The sequence below is a fragment of the Micromesistius poutassou genome (assembly GCF_964030765.1).
Source record: "Micromesistius poutassou genome assembly, chromosome: 15".
Taxonomy (NCBI): domain Eukaryota; kingdom Metazoa; phylum Chordata; class Actinopteri; order Gadiformes; family Gadidae; genus Micromesistius; species Micromesistius poutassou.
In genome coordinates, this window is record NC_140285.1 from 11,500,282 (window position 1) to 11,524,854 (window position 24,573).

Genomic DNA, 24,573 nt, shown 5'->3' on the forward strand with positions numbered 1-24,573 from the left:
GTGCAGTTATAATTCGTACACTCTCACTCCTTAATTGATTTGATTATTTTAAATTTGGTAACTCTCAGAAACCTCACACGTTTGGATTACAGATTGCTTTACCACTTGGCCCAGCAGGTAACAAGAAATAGTTCCCAACTGTCAAAACACACAACTGTCACCTACAAACAGATCTTTACCTCAGAGACACCCCTGCTTTTCCTCCACTATAGCCGCTAAATAATTAATATTTTCGGCCGCAACCAATCAATTAAAAATGTCTGCAGAATGTTATATGTCTATACATAAAACAAAGACGGCTTCCATTGAAGAAGATTATCACATGTGTTTCATAGCGTCAAGGCACCAAGAGTGAGGGGTTTATTAATGCCCTGTACTGAAAAGGTATTGTGGTGAAATGTTCTCAGAGCATGATATCAGGGGAGAGCACTAAGGTGCCCCAGAAGGAGAGGACATCTGGTATACATGAAGGAAACCATGGCGACTCCAACTCCCTGTTTCAAAACGGAGTGCTGTGGAGAAGATAAAGTGTCCCTTGTTCATCTTCCAAGGCCATACATATTTCATAACAAACAGGCCTTTAGCATCTAGTTCCACAGAAAGACTGTGTTCAAGGCTAGCTAAAGTAGTGGCTAGGTCAGGTATAATAGTAAAAGTATGATTGAAGACGATGCTAGGGGAAGTGTTATTCTAAGCCTGATACATGATTTAGACTGTAGGCGTCTTGTTATGTTTTCCTTTTAATCATACCGTATAATGCAATGAAACAACTGCCTTTGTGGCCATACATTCAATTGTCGTAATGAAGCTATGGAATGATTAGTCAGTAAATGATATCCAAAAGCGCAGGCCATCATTTGTTTGCCGAGTGTGTGCAGCCTCTAAAAGGCTTTTGTTTATGAAAAAATAAACATGACATGATTAGTACCAGTCAGCCTGGAACCAAAAACAATAATTAAATTGAGAACAGTTCCTGAGCAAAGCGCTTCTTAAAATCTCCCTACTGTTGCTAATAGGACAATTAGGTTAGATACCCTGCCGACAGTGAGACAGTTTAAAAGGCCCAACACACACAAGTAGTAGAAGTAGATGAGAAATTCCTCCAGGAACACATGATGTTGATGAAATATGAGCTTGTGGAACATCTTATGTCTGCTGCTCACCAAGGTTGTGGTATGGCATGCTATAGCTATTATTTTAGATGTATAATTCAATAACCTCAGTTCAAGCAACTGCATCTGACATCTTAAATTGAGTTTTCTTACATTTCATCAAAGGTTTCACATCGCTATTATAGGCCTACCAGCCTATAAATCATAACACATGTTGAGGGACCCCTGCAGGCTGATGTTGGTATGTCCGAAGTTGCGTCTATTCTTTTTTCACATTCTATGACGATTACGATTTTTTTTAGATAATAATTTTTAGATAACTACACAAAGATATATATATATATCTTTGTGATATATATATACGTAATGGAGATTTGCAAAATAATGTGTTCATTGTATCATTGATGAGTGCCCAAACTTTGGAGAATAAAGTTTCAGTACAATACCAATTGGCTTCCGTCAACGCACAACAGAGCAGTAGCGTGCATATCCCCTTAACCCCGGAGGAACCGAACTCTCAGATGTTGTGATGGTGTGGTTACCTTGGACACATGACATCATTGTGTGCAGAGGATATCCCTATGTAAAAATGATCTCTGGTATTCTCCTCTGGCTCTGTCACTTCCTTGTCCACATCCTCTTCTCCACCAAACATCCTCTTAGTGAGGAACCTTTTAACCGGCCAAATGTTTGTTTATTTCATTTAACAGATCTCTTTGATGCCAAAATCGAAACAGATAGAAAATTGTATTTTATATGTATTTATATATGCCAAAAATTGACAACCGAACGTGATTGATGTTACTCTATATGGTATGCATTATTTTGTTGTGTTTCTGCAACTAGAGCTCAAGCGGCTGTGTACTTGGCCTTCCTTAGTTTGGCCCTCTAATTCAACCTTTCTTTCTCTGATTGCCTTCATGTTCTCTGTTTGTAAAACAATCACAATGAATAATGCAATAGAATGTCTAATGTCTAAATAATACAAAGGCTCTAGTGTGAATGTGCGGCTAAGACCCAGTGAAGGAGAAGGAACAAGAAACAAGGAACCGGGACTCAGGTTGTAGGACCACAGCCTTACATGCATCTTATGTAACAATGGCAAGGATGTGTGTGGGTGTGTGTGTGTGTGTGTGTGTGTGTGTGTGTGTGTGTGTGTGTGTGTGTGTGTGTGTGTGTGTGTGTGTGTGTGTGGTGGGTGGGTGTGTGTGTGTGTGTGTGTGTGTGTGTGTGTGTGTGTGTGTGTGTGTGTGTGTGTGTGTGTGTGTGTGTGTGTGTGTGTGTGTGTGTGTGCTGGGGGGATCCAATACATGACAAAGACCCATTTCTTTCTGAAATGGGTCTTTGACAGTTGCCCTTACCCTAATTGTCTCAAAGCTATCTTTATATATCCTATTCTTTCCGGTCTCCCTCCCTCCTCCCAGGGCACTCATGTTTGCCATTTTACACTCCCATTTATTTTAAAACAAGTCAGAAAAGTGTCTGCAATGCTTAATTTAACCGTGACTACATCATGGAATCCATAATTTATGCTTTTAAAAATGCAAACACGACGACAAGGCTTTTCCAGGTTCCAGGAGAAGATGCTCTGAACCGTATAGTGTGGGAAATATCTGGAATGGAGGAATCAGCTGGTTACACCTGCATTATTAAACAGATTAACAAAGCCCCAAGCCATCTCCATTTCCCATAGGCTTTCAAAACTTTTCCAACTTCTGTTTCTCATTATTTCACTACGAGGAAGACTTATATGTTGTGTTTTTTTGGTTATCACAGAAAATGATTTGGAATCATTTGAAAATATATTTTTCGTAACCTGCGGCTTATCTACCATTTTATTAACCACAGCCTGACCTGTTGCAACTGTGAGCCAATGTATAAACCTAGTGTGTGTTAGTCTGGGCACCTTGTGTTACTTGCTGTGTGTTGCTCAACGAACAGAGACGGGTCTTAGACAAAACACTAGTGACATGCTGTTGGGATGAATTACTCTAAACACTCTCACGTGCACAAGATGATGGCCACCAAACCCAACACAGGACAGAATCAGCTTCACCGGGTCAACAGAGATCTGACACTATGGAAACATCAAATCAAATCAAAAGATAAGCCATGTGTATGAATTTAGACATATGTGAAGGAAGTGTGAACTATGTGAAGGAAGTGTGCCTATTATATTTCTCACTTATGACCACACAAATGGTATATGTCTATAGCTTTCTTTAGCCCTCAAAATAACTTTGATGTAACATGCTTGTACTCCCTAGTGGCCACTCAAAACAATACCTTGTTTGCTTGGTGGTTAATATTTTATTTACTCTGTATTGACTGTGTATGTACAACATTCCAGTGCATTGGGCAACCCTAGTTCTGTCAGTGAAGGTGAGAGAGAGAGAGAGCGAGAGAGAGAGAGAGAGAGAGAGAGAGAGAGAGAGAGAGAGAGAGAGAGAGAGAGAGAGAGAGAGAGAGAGAGAGAGAGAGAGAGAGAGAGAGAGAGAGAGAGTCCCTTACACAACACCAAAGGCTTTACTCTAGCTTGACCCTTCACAGCAGAAAGTGTTTAAATATTCTGGTACCAACTGCTCTACTGTTGGTCATGTTCAACTAATCAGAATAATCGAAAATATCAGTAGGAATATCTTTAGAAAAAAGAAAGATTATACATATAGGGATATTCTTTCAAAAACGTTCTTCTGTGATCATAAAAACTCTCATATGGGCCATGAATTAATTATACTGTACAAGTTAAATGTATTATTATCTATAATGACCATCAAAACAGAGCTTTTTCTCATGCAATCCATATTTTGTGATTAAATATGATTTTCTTTAGGTTGTGTCTCTTTTAATAGCACTTGCACAATGACTTCTTATAAAAATCTGATTCAAAGTAGAAAAAAGTAGGACGAGAAAGCAAACACAGGTCGTGGCGTTCACAGATCCCACACACCGCCAGCATACGTGGTAGTGTGTGCATACGTGGTAGTGTGTGCATACCCTGACTCTGAGCCCCGTAGATATACAGTCCCACTGCATGCTGTAGGATAAGCAGTGCTCAGCCTACCAGTTATCATTGGCCTAGATGTATGTGACATGTACTGGCCAGCAGCAGTTTCCAGACAACTCTGTCCTGCACAGAATGTCATGGGCCATGTGACTGGCAGTGGGTACATTTTCCTTTTTTTCCCTCCACTCTCACAGAAAGATGAGATGAATATGTGTTGAGTTATGTGCCCTCTAGTGTATTCTGAACTTCATGCATGCTGCAGTATTCATAGGCGTGGATTTGCACTCACATACACACACACACACACACACACACACACACACACACACACACACACACACACACACACACACCGCGTCCCACTGAGAGTAATACATTTGAAGCAGAAGCAGAGCGAGCATGAGAGTACAGCAGGCCCCTCCTCTCCTTTGCTGCTCACTGGCCATGTGAGCGCTCAGCCCTCCAACATTGAAATGAAATGGGATGGAAAGCTGCCTTTCATACAATAACATTCAGGCCAGCGCTCTGGCATTCAAGCACTGGAGTACAAATTACTGTCCTGAATCGACTGGGGACACTTCAGTGCACTTCTGTCCTCCACAGCATTAGTTTGTCTCATGATTCATGTTTTCAAAAGCACACATACGATAAATCAATATATATTAAATATTGATATAATATGTTATATTCAATAATTCAATAGGTTTAGAACGTTTCCATGGACACTACTTTTCTTCTCTCTGAGAATATTCTTTTTAATAAATAGCCACTGAAACCGACATTCCCAGATGCTAAACACATACGTCTGTAATTCAAAAGGTTTCCATTTGAAAATGTTAAAAAATGCTGTGGCAGGACTTAAAGAGATGAGCTGAAGGGTTTGCCAACGGGCTGTGTTTGTAGCTAAAGCTCCGGGTCATCGTGAGGATAAGATGTCGTCTTGTCTTGACTCCCAGGTCAGGCTGTAGGCTACTCGAGGAGATTAATTAGGTGCAACAACGTAACATTTGGCACCTCGAGTCCATGACGTCACATGACCAGGTATAGCCTAAGTGCTTCGCAAAGGTGAGACTTGACTTAATAAAAAATAAAAAAGGAGCTAAAACTAAATTAGTCTTATCTTCAAAATGAAAGTATTTAATCAAATTAAATACAAATATAACAATATTTTCCTATAAATTGTACTTCTTCTAAAGTTTGAAGTAAAATGGTGTTTATATAAAATACAAAAGTGTTAATTAGCCATGTATTCCTGTTGTTTTGGTGATGTATCCTACACGTCAATATTTATGGCAAAGAGTCAAATCTCCCAAGGGGAAAAAGATCCGGAGATCGCTGTAGCGGAGCCTAATCTGCGTTGAGGAAAGGCAAAACCAGCAGACCAGGAGCTTTAGGACCCAGTAGGTGTAGGAGAGGCGCTCTGCTTGTACCGCTCTGAGAGAATAACCGCTGCACGCATGCGCCCTTTTTACAATGTCTCTCGATTCCGGGCTCCAGAACAAGTAGGATGAACTGTCAAGTTACCTGCTTAAAGGCGCCGCGGCCGGGGCTGTGTGTGTGCGTGTGTGTGTGTGGTGTTTTGTGTGTGGGAACGGGAATGCCAACCGGACAGCCCCGATGTGAACGGTTTTACGATTACAAAGTTAAGGAAACATAGTGCGAGAATATAAATAGAGAATATAAATCGTTGGACTAGTTTGTGGAGTAGATTGTATTATCATAAGAAGATGTAGATTCAGCAACAGAAGTCGCCTCGACCGTGACTTTGAGTCAATGGGATACCTGCATCTCAAACTCTTTGGAAGTATGCCGTGGTTAAGAAGAAGAGTGAAAATGTTCCCGTTTGGACTAATGACTGAGCGACCTGAAGTTTGGAGATTCATCATTTGACGCGTGTGTTTGTTGTTGTTTTGTTGTTGTTTTTAAATGCCATTCCAGGAAACGATCAGATTTCGTCTGGGTCCAGATCACCAACATGTCAAAAGTAATTCAGAAAAAGAACCACTGGATTACAAAAGTAAACGAGTGCGCAATTAGACGAGACGGAGCAGGGCGGCTCCATGTGGAGCTGGACGGGGGAGCAGAGAATGGAGAGTTTTCATACATCGGACACGTACGAGAGGATGCTGTCGTTTTTCAGAGTGGGAAACTCCACGAAGGAGAATTACTTTTGGAAGTTGGGGGTCAACCTGTACCGGGTTTACCCACCTATGACATATTGACTATGATTGAGAGCTGCAAGGGAGCTGTCAGGTTGAAAACTGTTCGCCAAGGTAAGCCATGATCTCAGCGCCATGTCATGTTACTAAAGCAAAGTCCCTGAAATGAGCTAAGAGCAAAGTTCAATAATGTCATTAAATACACAACAAGGAAGGAAGGGAGGGAGAGAGGAAGGAAGGGAGAGACAGAGAGACAGAGAGAGAGAGAGAGAGAGAGAGAGAGAGAGAGAGAGAGAGAGAGAGGGAGGGGGGGTGGGGGTGGGGGGGAGAGAAGGATAGAGATCCCACAAGGAAGCATTTTGTATAAACAATTTGACATCTTGTTCAGATTTGGTTAGGGTTGTCATCCATTGCTACACTGGGCCATAATAACATGATGATAAGTATTATATTTGCTGCCATAATGGCTTTATTAACTTTATTGTCTACACACAGGGACACCACAACATTTACTGAACACAATGAAAACACTGCTTCACTCATTTATGAATTGGGAAAAATAACATTTTGGTTTGACCTCTCACAGACTACTCATAGTACATCCAAATGTGTGACAGTGAACCCTAGTTTGTGAATGAATGGCATGCGGTCTATCATTTGTCCAATAATAGCATTGGACGGTCCTTCACCAACACTGTGACAAACCCCATGTTTACTTGACCCCGCTCCCGGGTAGCTAGGGGTTATTTCTGGAAGTGCCCCTCGCAAGTTCCCTGGGCTTGACCCGTTGCCCGTGTGGTCTGCTATGCGTCTGCTCAAGAGGGCTTCTGGAGAAGGCAGGATGGGGCTTCTAATTCCATCGTCTGGGTATTGTCAGTGTCCAGACTAATTTCTCCTTGGCTCTGTTGTTTAGTTGTTATCTCTCCTAACTGGGTTTGAAAGCCAGCACCGGTAGCTCGCTATATGGCCTCAGGATGAGAGGACTCCAGCTTTGAGACTATGCTTTTCTGTTTTTTTGTTTTTCTTTCTACCAACAGTATTCTGTAATTACTTTATACAGCTGGTTTCCAGAAACACACACACATGCATACAAACATTGTGTTCACTCAACAAGACTAACAATGGCAGTCTTGGAAGATCATTAACCATGTTACATAACAGCAGGTCGAAATCAGAGTGCTGTGTTTGCCTTGCTGCTTTGCTGTATGGCCATTAGATGCCCTAGTGCTTGGTCCTTCTAACCCTGACCTGTGTTCATAGAATATACACCAATACTGTCTCCTTACACTGCCAAATATAAGGTTTAAGATGGATACTGTTTACACATCCTGCATTCAATTATAAACATGGAAAAGATGTCGAGGCCTATTTCGTCTTGGTGTCTTGGCCCATCGTCCTCCCTTGTGAGTCAGCAGACTCTCCCTGACTCTTATTCGATGGTCAACTCAATCACGGTCTACCTGAGCCGCAGACTCGCTCTCCTCACAACGCTCTCCATTGTTCCTCAGTCTGCTCCCTGCATGCATCAGTAGCACCAAGGCCCCGAGCAGGTGCTCTTAACCCGGACTGGGTAGCCAGCTTTCAGGGCAGATCTCTCTCTCTCTCTCTCTCTCTCTCTCTCTCTCTCTCTCTCTCTCTCTCTCTCTCTCTCTCTCTCTCTCTCTCTTCCAATAATGCTTAGAGATCCGGTTACTGCGTCCAGTTTGTGTCGGTAACAGGATACTCTATGGCTGTCTGCTAGGTGGGTATGGTATGTTGTATGTTGGAGCAGCCAGATATTCCAAGGCCTTCAGGTGTGTCCTCCATGGAATGCATTGGCCATCCCCTCTAATGGCCACATAACAAAGGTCCTGGGCAGTCTTTGAGGAGAAGATTGAATATTTCAAAGAAATTCCTGAAGCATTGACTTTGAACATTGTAAATTGATGGATGTGTGTGTGCCTCTGTTCAGGTGTTTGTTTGGCACTGTTTGAAAATACTTGAAGTTTGTTGGGCCGTGGTAGTGAGGGGAGACTATTGAACATGTGACAATGTTCTTGAAGGTGTCAACTGTGTGTAAAAGGAGCAAATAATCCTGGCAACCTGGTTATACCAGGCTTTGGCAAAGAGAATCTTTCCGATGTAAAAAATCAACAGCAAAATAAAAAGGCACAACCCTTTATTGTTCGATTCAATATTTGAGCCATTCATGTTTACACGCATTCCTTCCTTGAGACACGATCACATTGCGTAAACAGAAAGGATCGTTAACAACTTCTAATAACTAAGATTTACATGAACTCCACATCACACATTTCTTTCGCTTTAGCAACAGAAATACTGTACAGGAATTGCAGTATGGGACTTTGAACCGATAAGCCAAGGCCTTATCTATGTCTCCAAGCTTTACTTAGCTCAAACCCGGGCCACTATCAGTAATCTGGCTTGGTGCTGGCAGGGTTTCAATGACACACAGCCCTTGTTAAAAGTCAGACCCTCAATGGCATTCCAGGATGCAAGGTGAAACCGCAGATTAAGTGGCTGAGCCTCAACACAGTTAATTACATTTTCTTTTGCTATTTTAGATTTTCTCTGCAAAAACAATGATTTCAAATATTTTGTGATGGGCCTATTGGAGCTACAGTGTGTTGTCTATGCTGCCCTTTGTATGAACCCCAGTAACCTGAGGTCTGAGGTAAGCTGAATGCTGTGTTGGTGACTCTGTGATCCTCAGCCAGGTGTCCCTCTCTCCAGCCCGGGAGGGAAGGGGGTGACAGCCTGTTTGGTTTTTTTTTGGGGGGGAAGGGGGTTGATGAGATGGATGCCAGAGATTCCTGAGAAGTGGGTCTGTGACACCCCTCTGTTGCGGTGGCTTACCCAGAGAATTTCCGTGGTTGATAAATCAGTGTAACACTCCAATAAAAAACCTGGGGTGATTCAGTGGAGAAAACCATGAGGGCAAATGTATAAGGAGTTTAGCCACTACTCCAGTCATTGTGTGTGGTTCAATTGAAAATGAAAGAACTAGAGACAGAATCCTTAGGATGTTATTGCATGTAACTAACCTGGTTCCGAGGAATTTCTCTTTTAAATTTGTTTTCCCCATGCTTGTGATTAGTTTATTGCCCTTGTGTTTTCTGTCTGTAAATTTGTTTTTTTTATGTTGCTTCCTGGCTTGGCTAGGTCTTTTCTCTCATTGGAACTCTCCTGGTTAAGGAAAGGATAAGTTATATGTTGTATTATCAGCTTATATCTTGATATTTTGTTATAGTTGTTATGAAATGTATGGAATAGAATGAGATTGGTTTACCTTTTGTTTGTTATAAGGCTTGTTTCTTTTTCTCCCGTCAATAGTCAAGAGACAGCATATTTTACTGTGCTATTTGAAATATTGGTCAAAGATGAATTTAGAGAATTTATATTGTGTGCTTGTGTGTGTATGTCAGTGTGTGTTTGTCTGAATGATAATTAATGCTGTGCATTGTTTAACTGACTCAGAAAACAGGTGTTCCCCCACAGGGAGACGGGAAGTTTGGCTATGCTATAAAAAACACACACACACACACACACACACACACACACACACACACACACACACACACACACACACACACACACACACACACACACCGAGTCATTATGCAAATTCCTTTAGCAAGCTGTGATAGGCCAAACCAGAACAAAAATAAACAAATATCATTTGTAAATGTTCCTTTCACAAAGTATGTGTCAGGATATCTCACTAGAAAAATGTGCAAGGCAATACACTGCATTTACAACAAACACATTGAATCCTTTCCTACACCTAAAATGCCGTGTATAAAGTACATAAAGCATTGAAAGCAGATGTCAAGCGGGCAAGGTGGTAACTCATCTTCTTCCTCATCCTCTCAAGTTCCACAACAGCCTTGCATCAGTAGCACACATGTCATACGTCATATATGTACTACACTGTATTAAAATAAATATTGTTGTAAGTGATGAAAGCTGCCGGCCACAGACTCAGAATGGGAACCAATTTAATCTATATTCCTCACACACTACTTCATTTTCAATTCTGATATAAGCATGGGTTTTAAAATGCATGCACACACACACGCACGCACGCACACACACACACACACACACACACACACACACACACACACACACACACACACACACACACACACACACACACACACACACACACACACACACACACACATTTTAGGTATTCAAGGGCTATTCAATTGGAAGAAGAGAGGCAGGGCTGGTGAAAGAGGGAAAGCTATGCTGCCAGACTTTGCAAGACATGTTTAAGTAATTCAATAGTCATACTAGATTATTTGACTGTTTTCCAAACATGTATTTTTCCCCCTACAAATCAAATCCCTTGATGTCTCCATGAAAATAATCTACCATTTATTGTATAGGCAATCATACAGGCCATTGGTTCAGTAGTGTTGGGTCTTAGCTTTAAATAACTAAGGATTTCTCCTAGCCTCAGCCAGCCCCTGGAACACGCAGATGATTGCAATCAGGTGCTGGAGAAAGAGTTTACTGTGACACAGAAAACCCTCTTGCTCCAACACACACACAAACAGAAAAAGCACACACACACACACACACACACACACACACACACACACACACACACACACACACACACACACACACACACACACACACACACAGATTTACTCTCTCGCACTCTCACATACACAAACACACAGACACACACAACACACACAGATAGAGACATAGACAGACAGACAGTCAGACAGACAAGCCAATACTAATGAGCACACACATACTCTGAGCCACTGTGTATGGTGGGGAACCTGTATGCCAAGCTAGGCTCACACATCTGGAAAGGATAATGCATAATTACAGACTTTGCTTTACACACCTCAATTATGGCTCCAGTTTTTCTATTTTATTTACTATTTACTAAGTAAGTTGTCACAGAAAGGCTTATCATAATCACCATACTTTTGTTTGCCACAGTGAGACTGCACCTTATCTAAAGGCTATGTCAGAGCCATATGACTTTACCCAAAGCCTTAGTATTACACTGGTGCTCTTTTGGTAGTAATGTAAACATTAATGTATTTTCTCTGCATGTCAAGTCTTTTTGCGTATCACTTTTGGTGAAAGGTTTCTGATGGACTTCAGCAGGTGTCCTCTCATGGTGATCTCCCTCCCAGTCCTCTCCGACTCCCTCAGTCCATCTCTAGATACTCAGGTTGCTCATGAGCTGTTAGGACCCTGCCCTGAGCGTGGTTGATGGGCCGCATCTTTCATGCTTTATGCACCAACTCTGTGTATCCTCCTGACATGGATGCTCTTAGACTGCTATTTCACCCCCTCATTACCCCTCCCCCCCTCGAAATTGCAATATTTTTATATTTTTGAATAACTCCAGTGTGTCTTTCAAAAAGATACTGGGCTACTAGCTAGATGAAACCTTGCCTTGCAGTAAGAATTTCACAATGTGCCCATTTGTTATTATATAGTGCACCTAGATGTCCCTCATTGCAGGTATTGAACCATCTACTTTATTATTTTAAAATCTAAACTAAAGATGAATAAGTGAATACAAATGTGAAATGTACAGCGAGAGAGCTCAGCAAGTAAAGACCCAAACAGACATTGTCATGAGCCTCACTATTTACAAGAAAGCCTGTCTTGCTGAGTCTGTGCACCAAGCTACGCACTGAAACAGTGAAGGAGAAAGATCAGGCTCCGTCTGGCTTATAATACCAGCGATAGTATTTATCTAGTAGTTATCAATCTGCTCAATTCTGATTATCCTCATAAAATAATGCATTCTACTGAGTAACAGTAAAAGGTTTCCAAAGGACAACATACGATATGGAGGGAGAGAGTATCTCTGAACATGCAGCTTCTTTAGTGTAAGACATCTTACTTTAAACATACATGTTTACATGATCTATAAAACAGTACAGTGGGTTGATACTGGTTAATGGGATCTACAGATTAAGGCTGTGTTGCTAGTAACCTTTGGTCCTTAGTGGGTTAATTAGTGTTGCCACTTACGGCTAAGGCTGAGCAACACAATGTTGTCATGACGATGCGTTTTGTAGACATACATTCACCATGCTGGTGATGTTATTCGAAGACACACACCTGAAATGAGTGTAAATGAATAATGAATTGCTGAATTGAGTCTGTGACTTTATCAAACAGAGAGGGAGTGGTTCTACAACGAGAAGGCTTTGAGTGTGGACTGTGTGTGTGTGTGTGTGTGTGTGTGTATGCGCGTTTGCGTGTGTGCTACGTGCGTGCGTGTGTAGGCCTGTGACCAACAAGGTAATCTCTCTACAGGCATGACAGGCAGCCCGAAACAGGTGGAGAAGGTTATTTGTGTGCCTGTGTGTGTTTGTAGTTGAAAATGTTGAAGGTAAAAGGTGAAAAAGGTGAGAGGTCCTAAATCAAAGCTGAAAGCTGTTCTTCTCTCTGCTACTGTCATTACCACCCTGGGAACCAGATATCTCTATAGGATGATGTGGTTCCACTTAGTCACAGTAGTGTTGAGAGATGGGTTATAATTCCCCTTACATAGGAGCAGAGACAGATGTATGTTCCAAATCAATGTTTTCAAATTATTGTTGGTAATTGTGTGTGTGTGTGTGTGTGTGTGTGTGAGTGCTTATGTCTGTGCTTGTATATCTGTGTGTGTTGTGATTACTTTTAACGACCTAGAAACCAAGGCCGTGACCATAATCCTTTTCTTATATGCTTGCAACCGTAACAACGAGATGATGGTGTGTCTTGATCCCTCTCTAGTCACTCCGCTATTATTCCTGATTACTGATTCATGGGATATCTATCGCATTCTTCAACTTCCTCATAAAGCTGTTCTACAAAGATAAAAAAAGAGGAACAGGATCTATTTTTGTCTTCTAATACACCCGATTTGTCCATGTGTTTGAAAACTCAAAAAGTGAATCAGGTTACCTGAAACATATTTAAGATGTACATCACCCACTCTTAACTATTCCCTGTCGGTGACAAACCTTTATTTCTCTCGGCCCTTGGAGAGCCCTTGGTCCGCTGCTGCTGCTCCACAAAGGGCCCCAGCATCTGGGCATGCCGACAGGCAGGGTCGTGGGTATGGAGGGAGGTGGTGGGACCTGAAGATGCAGAAGAATACCTTCTCAGGCAGAGGAGGTGGGGTTTCGGTGAGGGTGGCGGGGGGGGGCTATGATTGGGGTGGTGGCAGATGACTGTCGGGCTGTGCAGCCACAGCAGTGACGATGACACAGTTCGAGGTGAGAGGTCAGAGTTCACTCTCGAACCAGAGTGGCAAGGAGGTCAGAGCAGACGGAGGCCTGGCCAGCTTGCCTGGCCAGCACATGTAAGCTCCCTCGCTTACGCCCTGTAAATCTCTCTCTATCCTGTCCCTCTTTCTCTCTCTTGCTCTCTCTCTCTCTCTCTGTAATCCAATGCACACATTTTGATGACCCCCCACCCTCCCCCCTCTCAAATCCTGTCTATATCTTTCTCCATGTCTCTCTCTCTCTATCTAACACGCATCTCCAAAGTGTGTGGGTGTCTGTGTGTATGCGTGTATAAATGTGTTGACTGGTGTGTGTGTGTGTGTGTGTGTGGGTTTGTGGACTGATGTGTATGTGTGAGTTTGTGTGTCTGTGTGTATGAATGTGTGCATGTGTATTTGGGTCATTTCTAGCATCCTTTGGAGGATCACACTGAGTGTGTGCATTACAGCCGATCAGCAGCAGTTCCTCATGCTCTGTAACTCTATACCCCAAGGAGTCTCTCTCAGGCCGACTCCTCGGGCCATTAGGGTTACTGTAGTTGTGTGATCAACACCACTAGGCTTTTGCATTGTCCCCTCCCCGGCACCATGGCATTCCCACGCTTACAGATCAAGCCCAGATGAAAGCGGGTGATGAAGTGATCACTACGGCTTTGGTTCAGCCTCTTGGTAGGACAGTAGGTCCGGCGGCCGTCTGACACAGTGTTGAACCACAGTGCGCCGAATTGTTAAAGCTGTAACCTGACTCTGATACGAACAGTCATATCAATCAATCAATCAATCAATCTTTATTTATAGAGCACATTTCATACATGGGAATGCAACACAAAGTGCTTTACACACAGAAAAATAGAAACAGAAAAACAATTACAAGTAAAAACCCCTCCCTCCCACACCCCATACTGCACACTGGCACACATGTTGTAAGTAACAACAGTAAGTAAGTAACTTATTTGTAAGTAACAAATAAGTAAAACAAGTAAAATTATTTAAGGTTAATAACATCTTTAAAAGCAAGATAGAAGCAGAAAAATAAGATAGAACCATAAGAAGAATTTAAGATCTAGTTCTAGTTAAAAGCCTGACTAAAAAGGTGTGTTTTTAACCTTCCCTTAAAAATATCAACTGTCTCTGCGGTCCTGAGGCTCTCCGGCAGGCTGTTCCACAGGTGGGGGCCATAATAGCTAAATGCCGCCTCACCATGGGTTTTGGTTCTGGGTTTTGGTATGGATAAAAGGCCGGTGCCGGAGGACCTCAGGGTCCGCGAGGGTTGATATGGTAAAAGCAGGTCAGATAAATAAGAGGGCGCAAGGCCGTTAAGACATTTGAAAACTATTAAAAGGACCTTAAAATCGATCCTGAAGCGTACGGGGAGCCAATGCAGCGACTCTAAAACTGGCGTAATATGCTCCCGCCCTATGGTCCTCGTCAGCACTCGTGCGGCTGAGTTCTGTAATAATTGGAGATTAAAAATACTCTTTTTGGGAAGACCAGAGAGCAGGGCATTACAATAATCTAATCGACAGGTGATAAAAGCATGCATCAGCACCTCCGTACTGGCCTGAGAGAGAAACGGGCGGACTCTGGCTATGTTTTTAAGATGATAAAAACCTATTTTTGTCATATTTTTGATATGTGGAAGAAAATTCAGCTCAGAGTCAAAAATCATGCCCAGATTTTTTACTGACTGTGTTGGTTTAAGATCCTGTAGTTTTGGTAAAAGTTTCTCTCTCTGGCCTTCAGGACCAATGACTAAAACCTCAGTTTTGTCCTGGTTGAGCTGTAGGAAATTCACTGCCATCCATGACTTGATGTCTAAAATGCAGTTAAAAAGGGCATCAATTGGCCCAGTGTCATCAGGAGACACAGCGATGTACAGTTGCGTATCGTCAGCATAACTATGGAAGCTGATGCCGTGCCTCCTGATGACATCCCCAAGGGGCAGCATGTACAGATTAAAAAGAAGTGGACCTAAAATTGACCCTTGGGGAACCCCACATCCAATTTCATGGATTTCCGAGGAACATGTATCCATACTTACATAAAAGCATCGGTCTGTGAGATAAGAACAAAACCAGTTAAAAACAGTACCAGAGAGGCCCACCAGGTGTCTAAGCCTATTTAATAAAATGTGATGGTCTACTGTATCAAAAGCGGCGCTTAGATCCAGTAGAACCAACACTGTGAGCTTTTTATTATCTAAATTCCACCTGATGTCGTTTAAAATCTTTAAAAGTGCTGTCTCGGTACTGTGGTATTTCCTAAAACCAGACTGATGCTTTTCTGAAATGTTCTTTCTGTTTAAAAAGTCATTAACTTGGTTAAAAACCAGTTTTTCTAAAACTTTACTTAAAAATGGTAAGTTGGATACAGGTCGGTAGTTATTAAAAACACTTGGATCTAAATTGCTCTTCTTCAGAAGGGGCTTCACCACCGCTGTTTTAAAGGCGGTGGGGAAGACACCCGTCTGAAGAGAGCAATTCATGATGTTTAAAAACTGTTCCTCGAAGAATCCATAAAACGATTTTAAGAGTGATGTGGGAATGGGATCTAAAAGGCAGGTTGTTGGGTTTACTTGGGAGAAAACTCGACCAAGCGTCCTTGCATCAACCAGGGCAAAACTCTCCAGTGTTTCCTCAGGCAAGGACAACAGTTCAGTGTCAACAGATAAAACTTGATGGGATAAAAGGCAGGATCTGATGTCCTTGATTTTGGTTCTGAAGTGGTCTGTAAAGTTCTCACAAAGATCATCTGTTGGTGTCTTAAAAACGTTATTAGAATTAGCACCTGTTAAAACATTAAAAGTGGAGAAGAGGAACCGGGGGTTGTTTTTATTGATGGTGATGAGTTGTGAAAAATGGGAAATTCGTGCCTTTTTGACTGCATTATTGTAAGTTTTGAGTTGTTGACATAAAATCTCGTAATGAATTGTCAGTTTACTTTTCCTCCATTTTCTCTCGGCACTCCTGCATTTTCTTTTCAGTTCATTGATTTCATTGTTTTTTCTCCACGGGGGTGTTGGTTTTCTTTTTACTGTTTTAGTTAAAAGTGGAGCTACTGAGTCCAGAGTTGACTTCAGTCTACTGTTAAAATTATCAACAATAAAATCACAAGGTGCAGGTAAAATTTCAGCAGGAGTGCTCTGTAAAATCTCCATAAAATTTGCAGCCACTTCAGAAGTAAGATAGCGCCTCCTCACTGTTCTCACTGGGGCCTCCTCTCGGTTAAAACTGGTGATGCTAAAAAAAACAAAAAATAAAAAAAAACACACAGTAATGGTCAGACACAGCCAGGTCGACAACAGAGGACACACCGATGGACAGGCCATGGGTTATGACCAGGTCCAGGGTGTGTCCTCTGTTGTGAGTTGGCTGTGCGACGTGCTGCTTAAAATCAAGACAACTTAAAAGATTTAAAAACTCTCTGGATATTGGATCCGAGGTGTCGTCAACGTGTAAATTAAAATCACCAGTTATTAAAATCCTGCTAAAAGAGGTGTGAATAATAGATAAAAGCTCTGAAAATTCACTGATAAAAGAGCTCGAGTAATGGGGTGGTCTGTATACAGTAACACCAAGAATTGGAGGACTGCTAAAAGTAAAGGCATGGTATTCAAATGATGCATAACTGTTAAAAAACACTCCATTTGAGTTCAGTGAATCCTCTATAATTGATGCTGTACCTCCTCCTCTTCTACCCTCTCTAGTAGAGAATGAAAAATTATAATTTGGTGGGGAAGCCTCAGTGAGAACAGCAGGTGCGTCAGTGCCAAGCCATGTCTCGGTTAAAAGAAGACAGTCTAACTTGTTGTCTAAAATCACATCATTCATTAAAAAGGTTTTGTTTAAAAGAGAGCGAACATTAAAAAGTGCCATGTTGATGGTGACAGGTGGCTTGTTGATGGGAGAGGTGGATTGTTGTGTGAGTGATCTGAGATTGTGAAAGTTCACAGAGTGGGTGTGGTAGTGTCTGATGTGGTGATGGTGTGTAATGATAACGGGAATGGGTGAAGTGTTGATGTGCAGAGGTCCAAGTCCGGTATTGAGTGTATGGTGGAAGGTGCAACTGAATGCGTAGGAGCATGGACCAGGGGGACATCAATCGGAGGGGGACAGAGCAGCTGGTGCGGGTTTGGGCTGATTGGCATGCTGTACGCCGTATGCCAGGTTAGCAGCTAGCATGCGGGCACCTGCCCTGTTCAGGTGGAGCCCGTCCGACCCAAAGAGATGTCGCCTCTCCCAGAAAACGTCAAAGTTATTAACGAAGCCTACCTGGTGTGAGCTGCAGACAGAGGAGAGCCAGGTGTTGAGGCTGAGCAGCCTGCTGAAGCTGCCGATCCCTCTGCCGCAGGTGGGGGTGGGGCCGGAGATAAAAACAGTCACCTGGGACTGTGAGACAGAGTTAAAAAGGTGGATAAAATCTTGTTTTAAAAGTTCGGACTGTTGCCTGGCGATGTCAGTGATGTATCGGTGACTTCTGAACCAGATTGGAACTAAATATCTCTCCAAAGCCTCCATAATGTGGAGTTTTCGTTCTTTCATTTGAGATAACCTAATGATGCATCCTTGACCAGCTTTCTCTCCTCCTGGCATGTCTGTCCTTTCAGACACACACACAGACACACACTTTTTCCAATCCCAGCATTCAGTCTCAACTGTGCCATGCCGCTTGCTGCATGGCTCAGATGTCTACCTCTCATCTTCTCAGGATAGATATAAGAAGAACAGTCAGTGGTTTGTTATGCAGCTAAGAAACACTAAATCAGCTCAGCAGAACTGGCACTTAAATGAACATAAGAAATGTGTGGGAAAAAATTACCCAAATAGCTACAAAAGGAAATTAACTGGCACATGTTTACTTTCACAATAGTTTCACAAAAGGGTTAGTCAACGGTTAACCTGACTCATCAGGAACAAAATTAGAGGCTTAAGTAGACAACATAATTGAACGCAGGAGAGGTCAAGTGAGTCCAAGGGTAAGCAGCCTCTAGTTATCTCTGCTCCTATGAGCAAATGAGAGGGGGAGTTACTGTCCTCATATGCCTTGGATATAATGCTTTTCAAACAGCCCCTCGGTTCTAAAACATGAACAAGACAGGCAACCCAGAAATCATCTCATTGTTATAATCTCAACCACATATAGGATCATGGTTTGTAAATCCGTCTCTAGTCTATTGTAGTCAGGGCTCTCATTGGCTGTGAATCTGACCAATGGACTGTTGCTTCATTTATCATGTCTGTGCAGTTAACCATACAACTATAAGAACAACATTGCTGCAGTTTCCTGTAATTGTGCTTCATTTTGTTTGGGAGTGGAACACCAGGAGCTAAATCCTCTTTATGAAATGCCTCACTGGCACTTGTGACAATGTGCTCCAGCTTCTCAGCAGAAAGTTCTGGTGGCACAAACCATTGGGTTTGTGCTTGAGGAATTTCATGTGACATATTAATTTAATGAGCCGTCCCTGTGGGAAGCATTGTCCATCAGACAACACACACACACACACACATACATACACACACACACACACACACACACACACACACACACACACACACACACACACACACACACACGCGCGCGCACACACATGCACACGCACACACAGGCGGCTCTGTATCTACAAGATGAATAACCCTTCAGTTGAAATGGCTATTCTTGTAAACCGTGGGTGTTCCACAAATGTTAATTAGTGTTGGCTTTATCACTGTATGGAGGACCACGAAATGGGTCATGTGTTGGTTTAGTCACTCCTTCACCACATCATGTCTCTGAGTGTAGTTTTTTGGAAATAAATTAAGCTGATGTCTGCATTCAGTTTTTTTGCCCACCCCCCCCCCCCCCCCCCCCCATGTTATTTGAAATGACAACCTTATTTTGAAATGACTTCAAATGACAACCCACAATACAAAATACATTTGAAAAAGGACCTGTTGATCAACTTAGTTAGTATGAACTTTGCCAGATTACTTGAGCAGATAAACCATATTTTATAAGTGTCTGATTCATGAAGCATTGTTCATACATGAATATTCATTAGGAATATATTCATAATCAGTTAAACATTATTAATAGAGCGACCTAAAAGACTTTAAAGACGTTTATTCTGGATTTTTGTGTCTTCCGGCTGCTGATGAGGCACTGGGCCCAGATCACTGGGCTGTGCTGGGCGGACTGATCTCTGCAGCAGTCTGCTTTTATGTTGGTGAAGGTGGCTCTGTCTTTCTCCTCTGTCTCCTAGCCTAGGGGTCATCACAGGCTTCCACAGCAGAGGGGGACCGTAATGGCAGGGAAGTATTTTGTGTGCGACAGTCAGGCAGCCAGTGACATTTAACAGGGCCCCATAGTATTTTTACAAACCAAGCAAAAAAGGGAAAGACATGATAGAATGGCCCAAACAAACGAGGATTCTCCACTTGAGTATTTTCTTCAAAATATGTTCACCGCATTCAGTTATTGAGAGATTTGACACTAAATTGAGCTGACCTATATAAGGTTAAATATATATTATACCTGCCCCCATGGATCAGTGCGGCACAAGAGATGTTTTGCTCAGGTAAACAAATCTGTCAGCGCCATCTTATTCATTGAGTGAGTAGAGTCAATTTAGTGATCCTAGTCTAGTGTTGTCTCTTGTGTATTTTGTGTAAGGCTGTTCGTTATGTGTGCACCATTCAAGATTATAAGTGTGTATTTGTCAGGTCCCTCCTTTGGTCTTTCATAAATTCTATATTTAGCATATTTTCCCTCCCTTTTCTTTGCCGTCATCCTCTGTTGTCCTTGCCCACTACACAAAGGAAAGGAATACAAAGTAATGAAAGCATGTCTCTTCCCACTATATTTAGACGCGAGCAGATGAAGTGCATTTAAGCGGGACACACTGCCGGTCTTTGTGTATGTGGTTGAGAATGCTCATGTTTGCCTTTTGCTCTTCCATTATACCAACGTTACCCATGATGCCTTGTGTCTGTTTTTTGACTCAGCAGCCTAACATTGGCTAACTGGGTCAGACTCATATCATGTCTCATATCATGTTCATATTGTTTATACTTACAAGGCCTGGTGAGGGAAAATATCCTACACCAGTGTATTCACATAGTGTGACCAATGAGACTCTGATGTTTGGAATCGCCTGCTATTTTTTCAGCCGGCTCTATAGAGACATCTGGGTCAACATTAGCTAAGCACTGCTTTTGGCACAATGCTTCTATTATTTTCATATGGTGGACTTGACTGAAGAGGGAATCACATTCAACATCATGTTACCTTAGATAACCCTGGTAAAACCTCAGTTTCAACGACCCTTACTAGATAAACAAATTATGACTGACTTATAGATTTTTGGTCACAAGGTAAAGTTAGAGTTACAGTTTGACTTTGGCTCCAGATGCTGGTCCAAACACACCTTCTGTTGTGGCTTCACTATAGTCGCCATAAGCCCATGAAATGAAGGGGTATGAATGGGCATATGTGAAGGCAGCTTTAGGGTGTGGCCTGGCATGCTGTGTAATTACAGCATAAAAAGGCTAGGGCCACTCCACAGACCTATACAGGGGTGCGCTGGGATTATTTTCATGTTGTTTCTCCTTGACTCCCCTGCTAGGCTGATTGCAGGCCTCGTAGTGGGAAGCAACAGATGTGCACAGGCTTGGTTGGAGATCTACGCGTCATAAAGCACACAGGCCCCTTCCCGCTACCAGTGGGTGTTCCATTGCTGTGCTTAGCTTCTGATGGTGTCTAAAAGCAAAGGGTTTCTTGTCAGGGTGAAATCGCTGCTGGTTCATAACAATGGAGGGTGTCCTTATGTGTATTAAATTTCAAAGTATTTTAACACAGTATTAACACAGACAGGCACACACACACACACACACACACACACATACACACACACACACACACACACACACACACACACACACACACACACACACACACACACACACACATGCACTGAAACATCAACACACACTCTTGCCTTTTTATGATCTACAGATGTCCATGTTTCAACGCTGAAACCCAGTCCATTGTTTACAATGATCCACCTCGAGCCAAGCCTCTCTGTTTCATGTGATCTAACTTCAAAAGGTCCCAGCCAGGCTAATGGCCGGCTAATAGTGGGAGGCTAACTGCTGCTGGTCAGAAATTCCCAGAGAGCCGAGTGAATCCCATCACTTAGAGCAGGGAGAACGCAATTAGCTTATTTTCCCTGCACAGCATCTTTCCCAGAGTTCAGCTCCATCAGGCGCTCTTCCCCTCAGTGCAGGATAATGGACCGTGCAGTGAAACCCCACTCTGGTGTAAGCGGAGAGTCCAGTGTTGACCGATGGGATGTCCTGGGACCCACAGGAAACCGCTGAAACAATGGATCTCACTATTTAAGAACCAGCATTTCCAGTTCCTGCGTTTTTCAGTTTTTTTGGGCTATTATTATTTAAAATTGCTCAAAGGAAATACAATCTTATTTTTCCCTTTAGTAAATTATATCTTATTGTTGCTGCGCTTGAGTTGTGTAGCTATGGGAGTGGGATTAGGGGTGTATGTGTGTGTAACTTTAAGAAGACCATTTATATGTGTTTGCTCATGGCCTATTAGGAAAACTGTGGAACAAGCTTTGATTTGTCTTTTTTGCTACTAATGCACTTAATGAACAACAATGGTGTATTGAGTGTGTTTCTGTCCCTGGGCTATGTGTTTAAGCATCTCAGGCCCTCCAGGCTCACAGACAGAGAAGAACATCTAGAGTAAAGGCAAGCCGTATGGAGTCTTCATAATTTAACTGAGAAGACATAATACTTATTGTTTGGAGCTTGTCTAAGTGCTCTGTGTTGAAATAATGAAGTTGTCCAGGACATAGCGAAAATATCAACGTTACTACCGCCAGACTCCTGGATAACCTCCACAGAATTGCATCTTTGTGCTATCACCAAATTCTGTTGTGTTAAAAAAAACAACATATATTTTGTGTGTAAGTGGTGATCAGGGCAACTTGGGATTGTGCAGTTAAAGAGGCTGGAGGTAAGATTCAAGAGATATTATTTGAATGTAATTTGTTAGAAATGCCACAGCCACCCTTCAGCTATTAGTGAGTGAAATGCTCTGTGAGATATGTTCTGGTTGACTGCGCGACTGCCTTTATATGAGACTATTTCGATTTTAGACCACTCCCGGCTCTTTTCGGACCAATCAGGGCTTCTCTTCCCTGATTGGTTGGGGAATCTATTGAGCCTGTCAATCACATATGCGTGAATGCAATACTTGTCGATGGCGGAGATACCTAGGGACGAGGGAGCAGAGAGGGAGGGGATGTTTCATGGGTTGTTTATTTTTAAAAATCTTTCTCTCTCTTGCTCTTCTCTGCTCTCTGTCGGTTTACAACTCTCAGATATATCACCTTTAAAGCCTGGCATTACAGTATTGTCAGTGGGATTAGGACAACTATGTTGACTGCTTGCATGTTAAAGTGTGTTACTGTAATTAAGACAGCTCACAATTGTAGGGTGTTGCTGGATGTTTTTTCCTTCGCCCTCTAGAGCTGTAATTTTGGGATTCCATGACTATTTGGTGTTAATGTATAGTTTACCTGTGTATCACTGTGTGAGCTCTTTCTCCTGTGAATGACTGCTTTGAACCTCCTATGAGTCCCGACCCGTACTAGCCTTAGTCTAACAAAGAATGATAACTACACTGTATGTACTTTATGTTGTATGGTTATATATACAGTCCTTACACACGTACACTCTCTCACACACACACACACACACACACACACACACACACACACACACACACACACACACACACACACACACACACACACACACACACACACACATACATGGCTGCATCTAATGTTATTTGATTATGACTATATTCACAAATTAAGTTGTATTAATATCAATATAAGTGAATCATAATGTCCTATTTCTTCAAAGTTTACCGTATATGTTGTCCTGTGTAAACAACAGTCAAATATGCTGATCCACCACTAGAGAGCAGCATCCCATGTTGACGACAGAAAACCCTTCTCTTTTGCTGGTTGGACCTGGGTTGCTGTGGCAACGGTCCTGCATGAAGCAGATTTAGTGTGTTGACAGAGATACAGAGGGCAGTGTTGAGCTGGGAGACAAGACATGAATCTCAATCAGCAACCAAAGAGAGAGAAGATACACAAACACTGTGTAAGTATGGCCAGAACTACTGTGGACACGCAACTATGAACCACATACAACCCTTTATATTAGTTTTGATTATATTCTTTCACAGAAGGTCACACACTGTTAATAAAAAATAACATCAACAATTTACAGGAAAAGTAATATCTACCTGGATTCACGATGACATTACATGAAGACAATCCGAGTGGGTATTCCGATAGTAAAGTTCAAAGTCCAGGCTACAGGGTTAACGTTAATCATGAATACAAAATGTAAAATCCCCATTTGGTTTAGTAAACAGCAGTTTCATGTTCAAGATAAACAGTATATACAAATAAATAAACAATAGTGTTTAAAGGATTAAGGATCTTGATAAAAGGAGAGTTTATGGAAAGGGTCTCTGTTTCATAGGGGATCTGAGTCCTGAGAGCAGGAGCTGTTCTTCTTGGCTGCATTACACGTCCCAAAGGTACAAGCCATTACTGATTTGTAATCACTTTGTTTACTTTGCCTCAAGCATGACAAAAATAGCAGCAGCTGACTAATTGTGATAAGTTTTGCAATACATTACCTTCTTCTTCTTCTTCTTCTTCTTCTTCTTCTTCGTAGTAGTAGTAGTAGTAGTAGTAGTAGTAGTAGTAGAAGTTCTTAAGATCAAGGCCTTGTAATATGCACCATATAAAATGTACAACAGTCTTTTCTGTGTTGTATCATGGGTATTGTGATGACATGCGCTTATATTTGTGGACAACTGTGTTTGCATGCTGGGACTGTGTGACTGTATGTCTCTGTGAGTGTGTGCCTGTGTGTGTTTGTGTGTGGGTGTCCTTGAATGTGTCAGTATAAGTCTCCTAATCTTAAATAAAACAGGTTGGCG

At 42.1% G+C, this 24,573-nt stretch overlaps 1 protein-coding gene across 10 annotated transcripts in view; it reads left to right on the forward strand.

The window, feature by feature from the left end:
• Window positions 1–5,591: 5,591 nt before the first annotated feature.
• LOC311359927 (membrane-associated guanylate kinase, WW and PDZ domain-containing protein 1-like) overlaps window positions 5,592–24,573 on the forward strand; it is a 77,154-nt gene continuing 58,172 nt past the window's right edge. For 9 of the 10 annotated variants that reach the window (XM_084479965.1, XM_084479966.1, XM_084479969.1 and 6 more), the window contains exon 1: window positions 5,593–6,392. In XM_084479965.1, the coding sequence (XP_084336091.1) occupies window positions 6,095–6,392 (298 nt within the window). In that variant the 5' untranslated portion in view covers window positions 5,593–6,094. Of the gene's footprint in view, window positions 6,393–24,573 lie in introns of all 10 variants that reach the window. The other variant, XM_084479963.1, reaches the window with a different exon arrangement.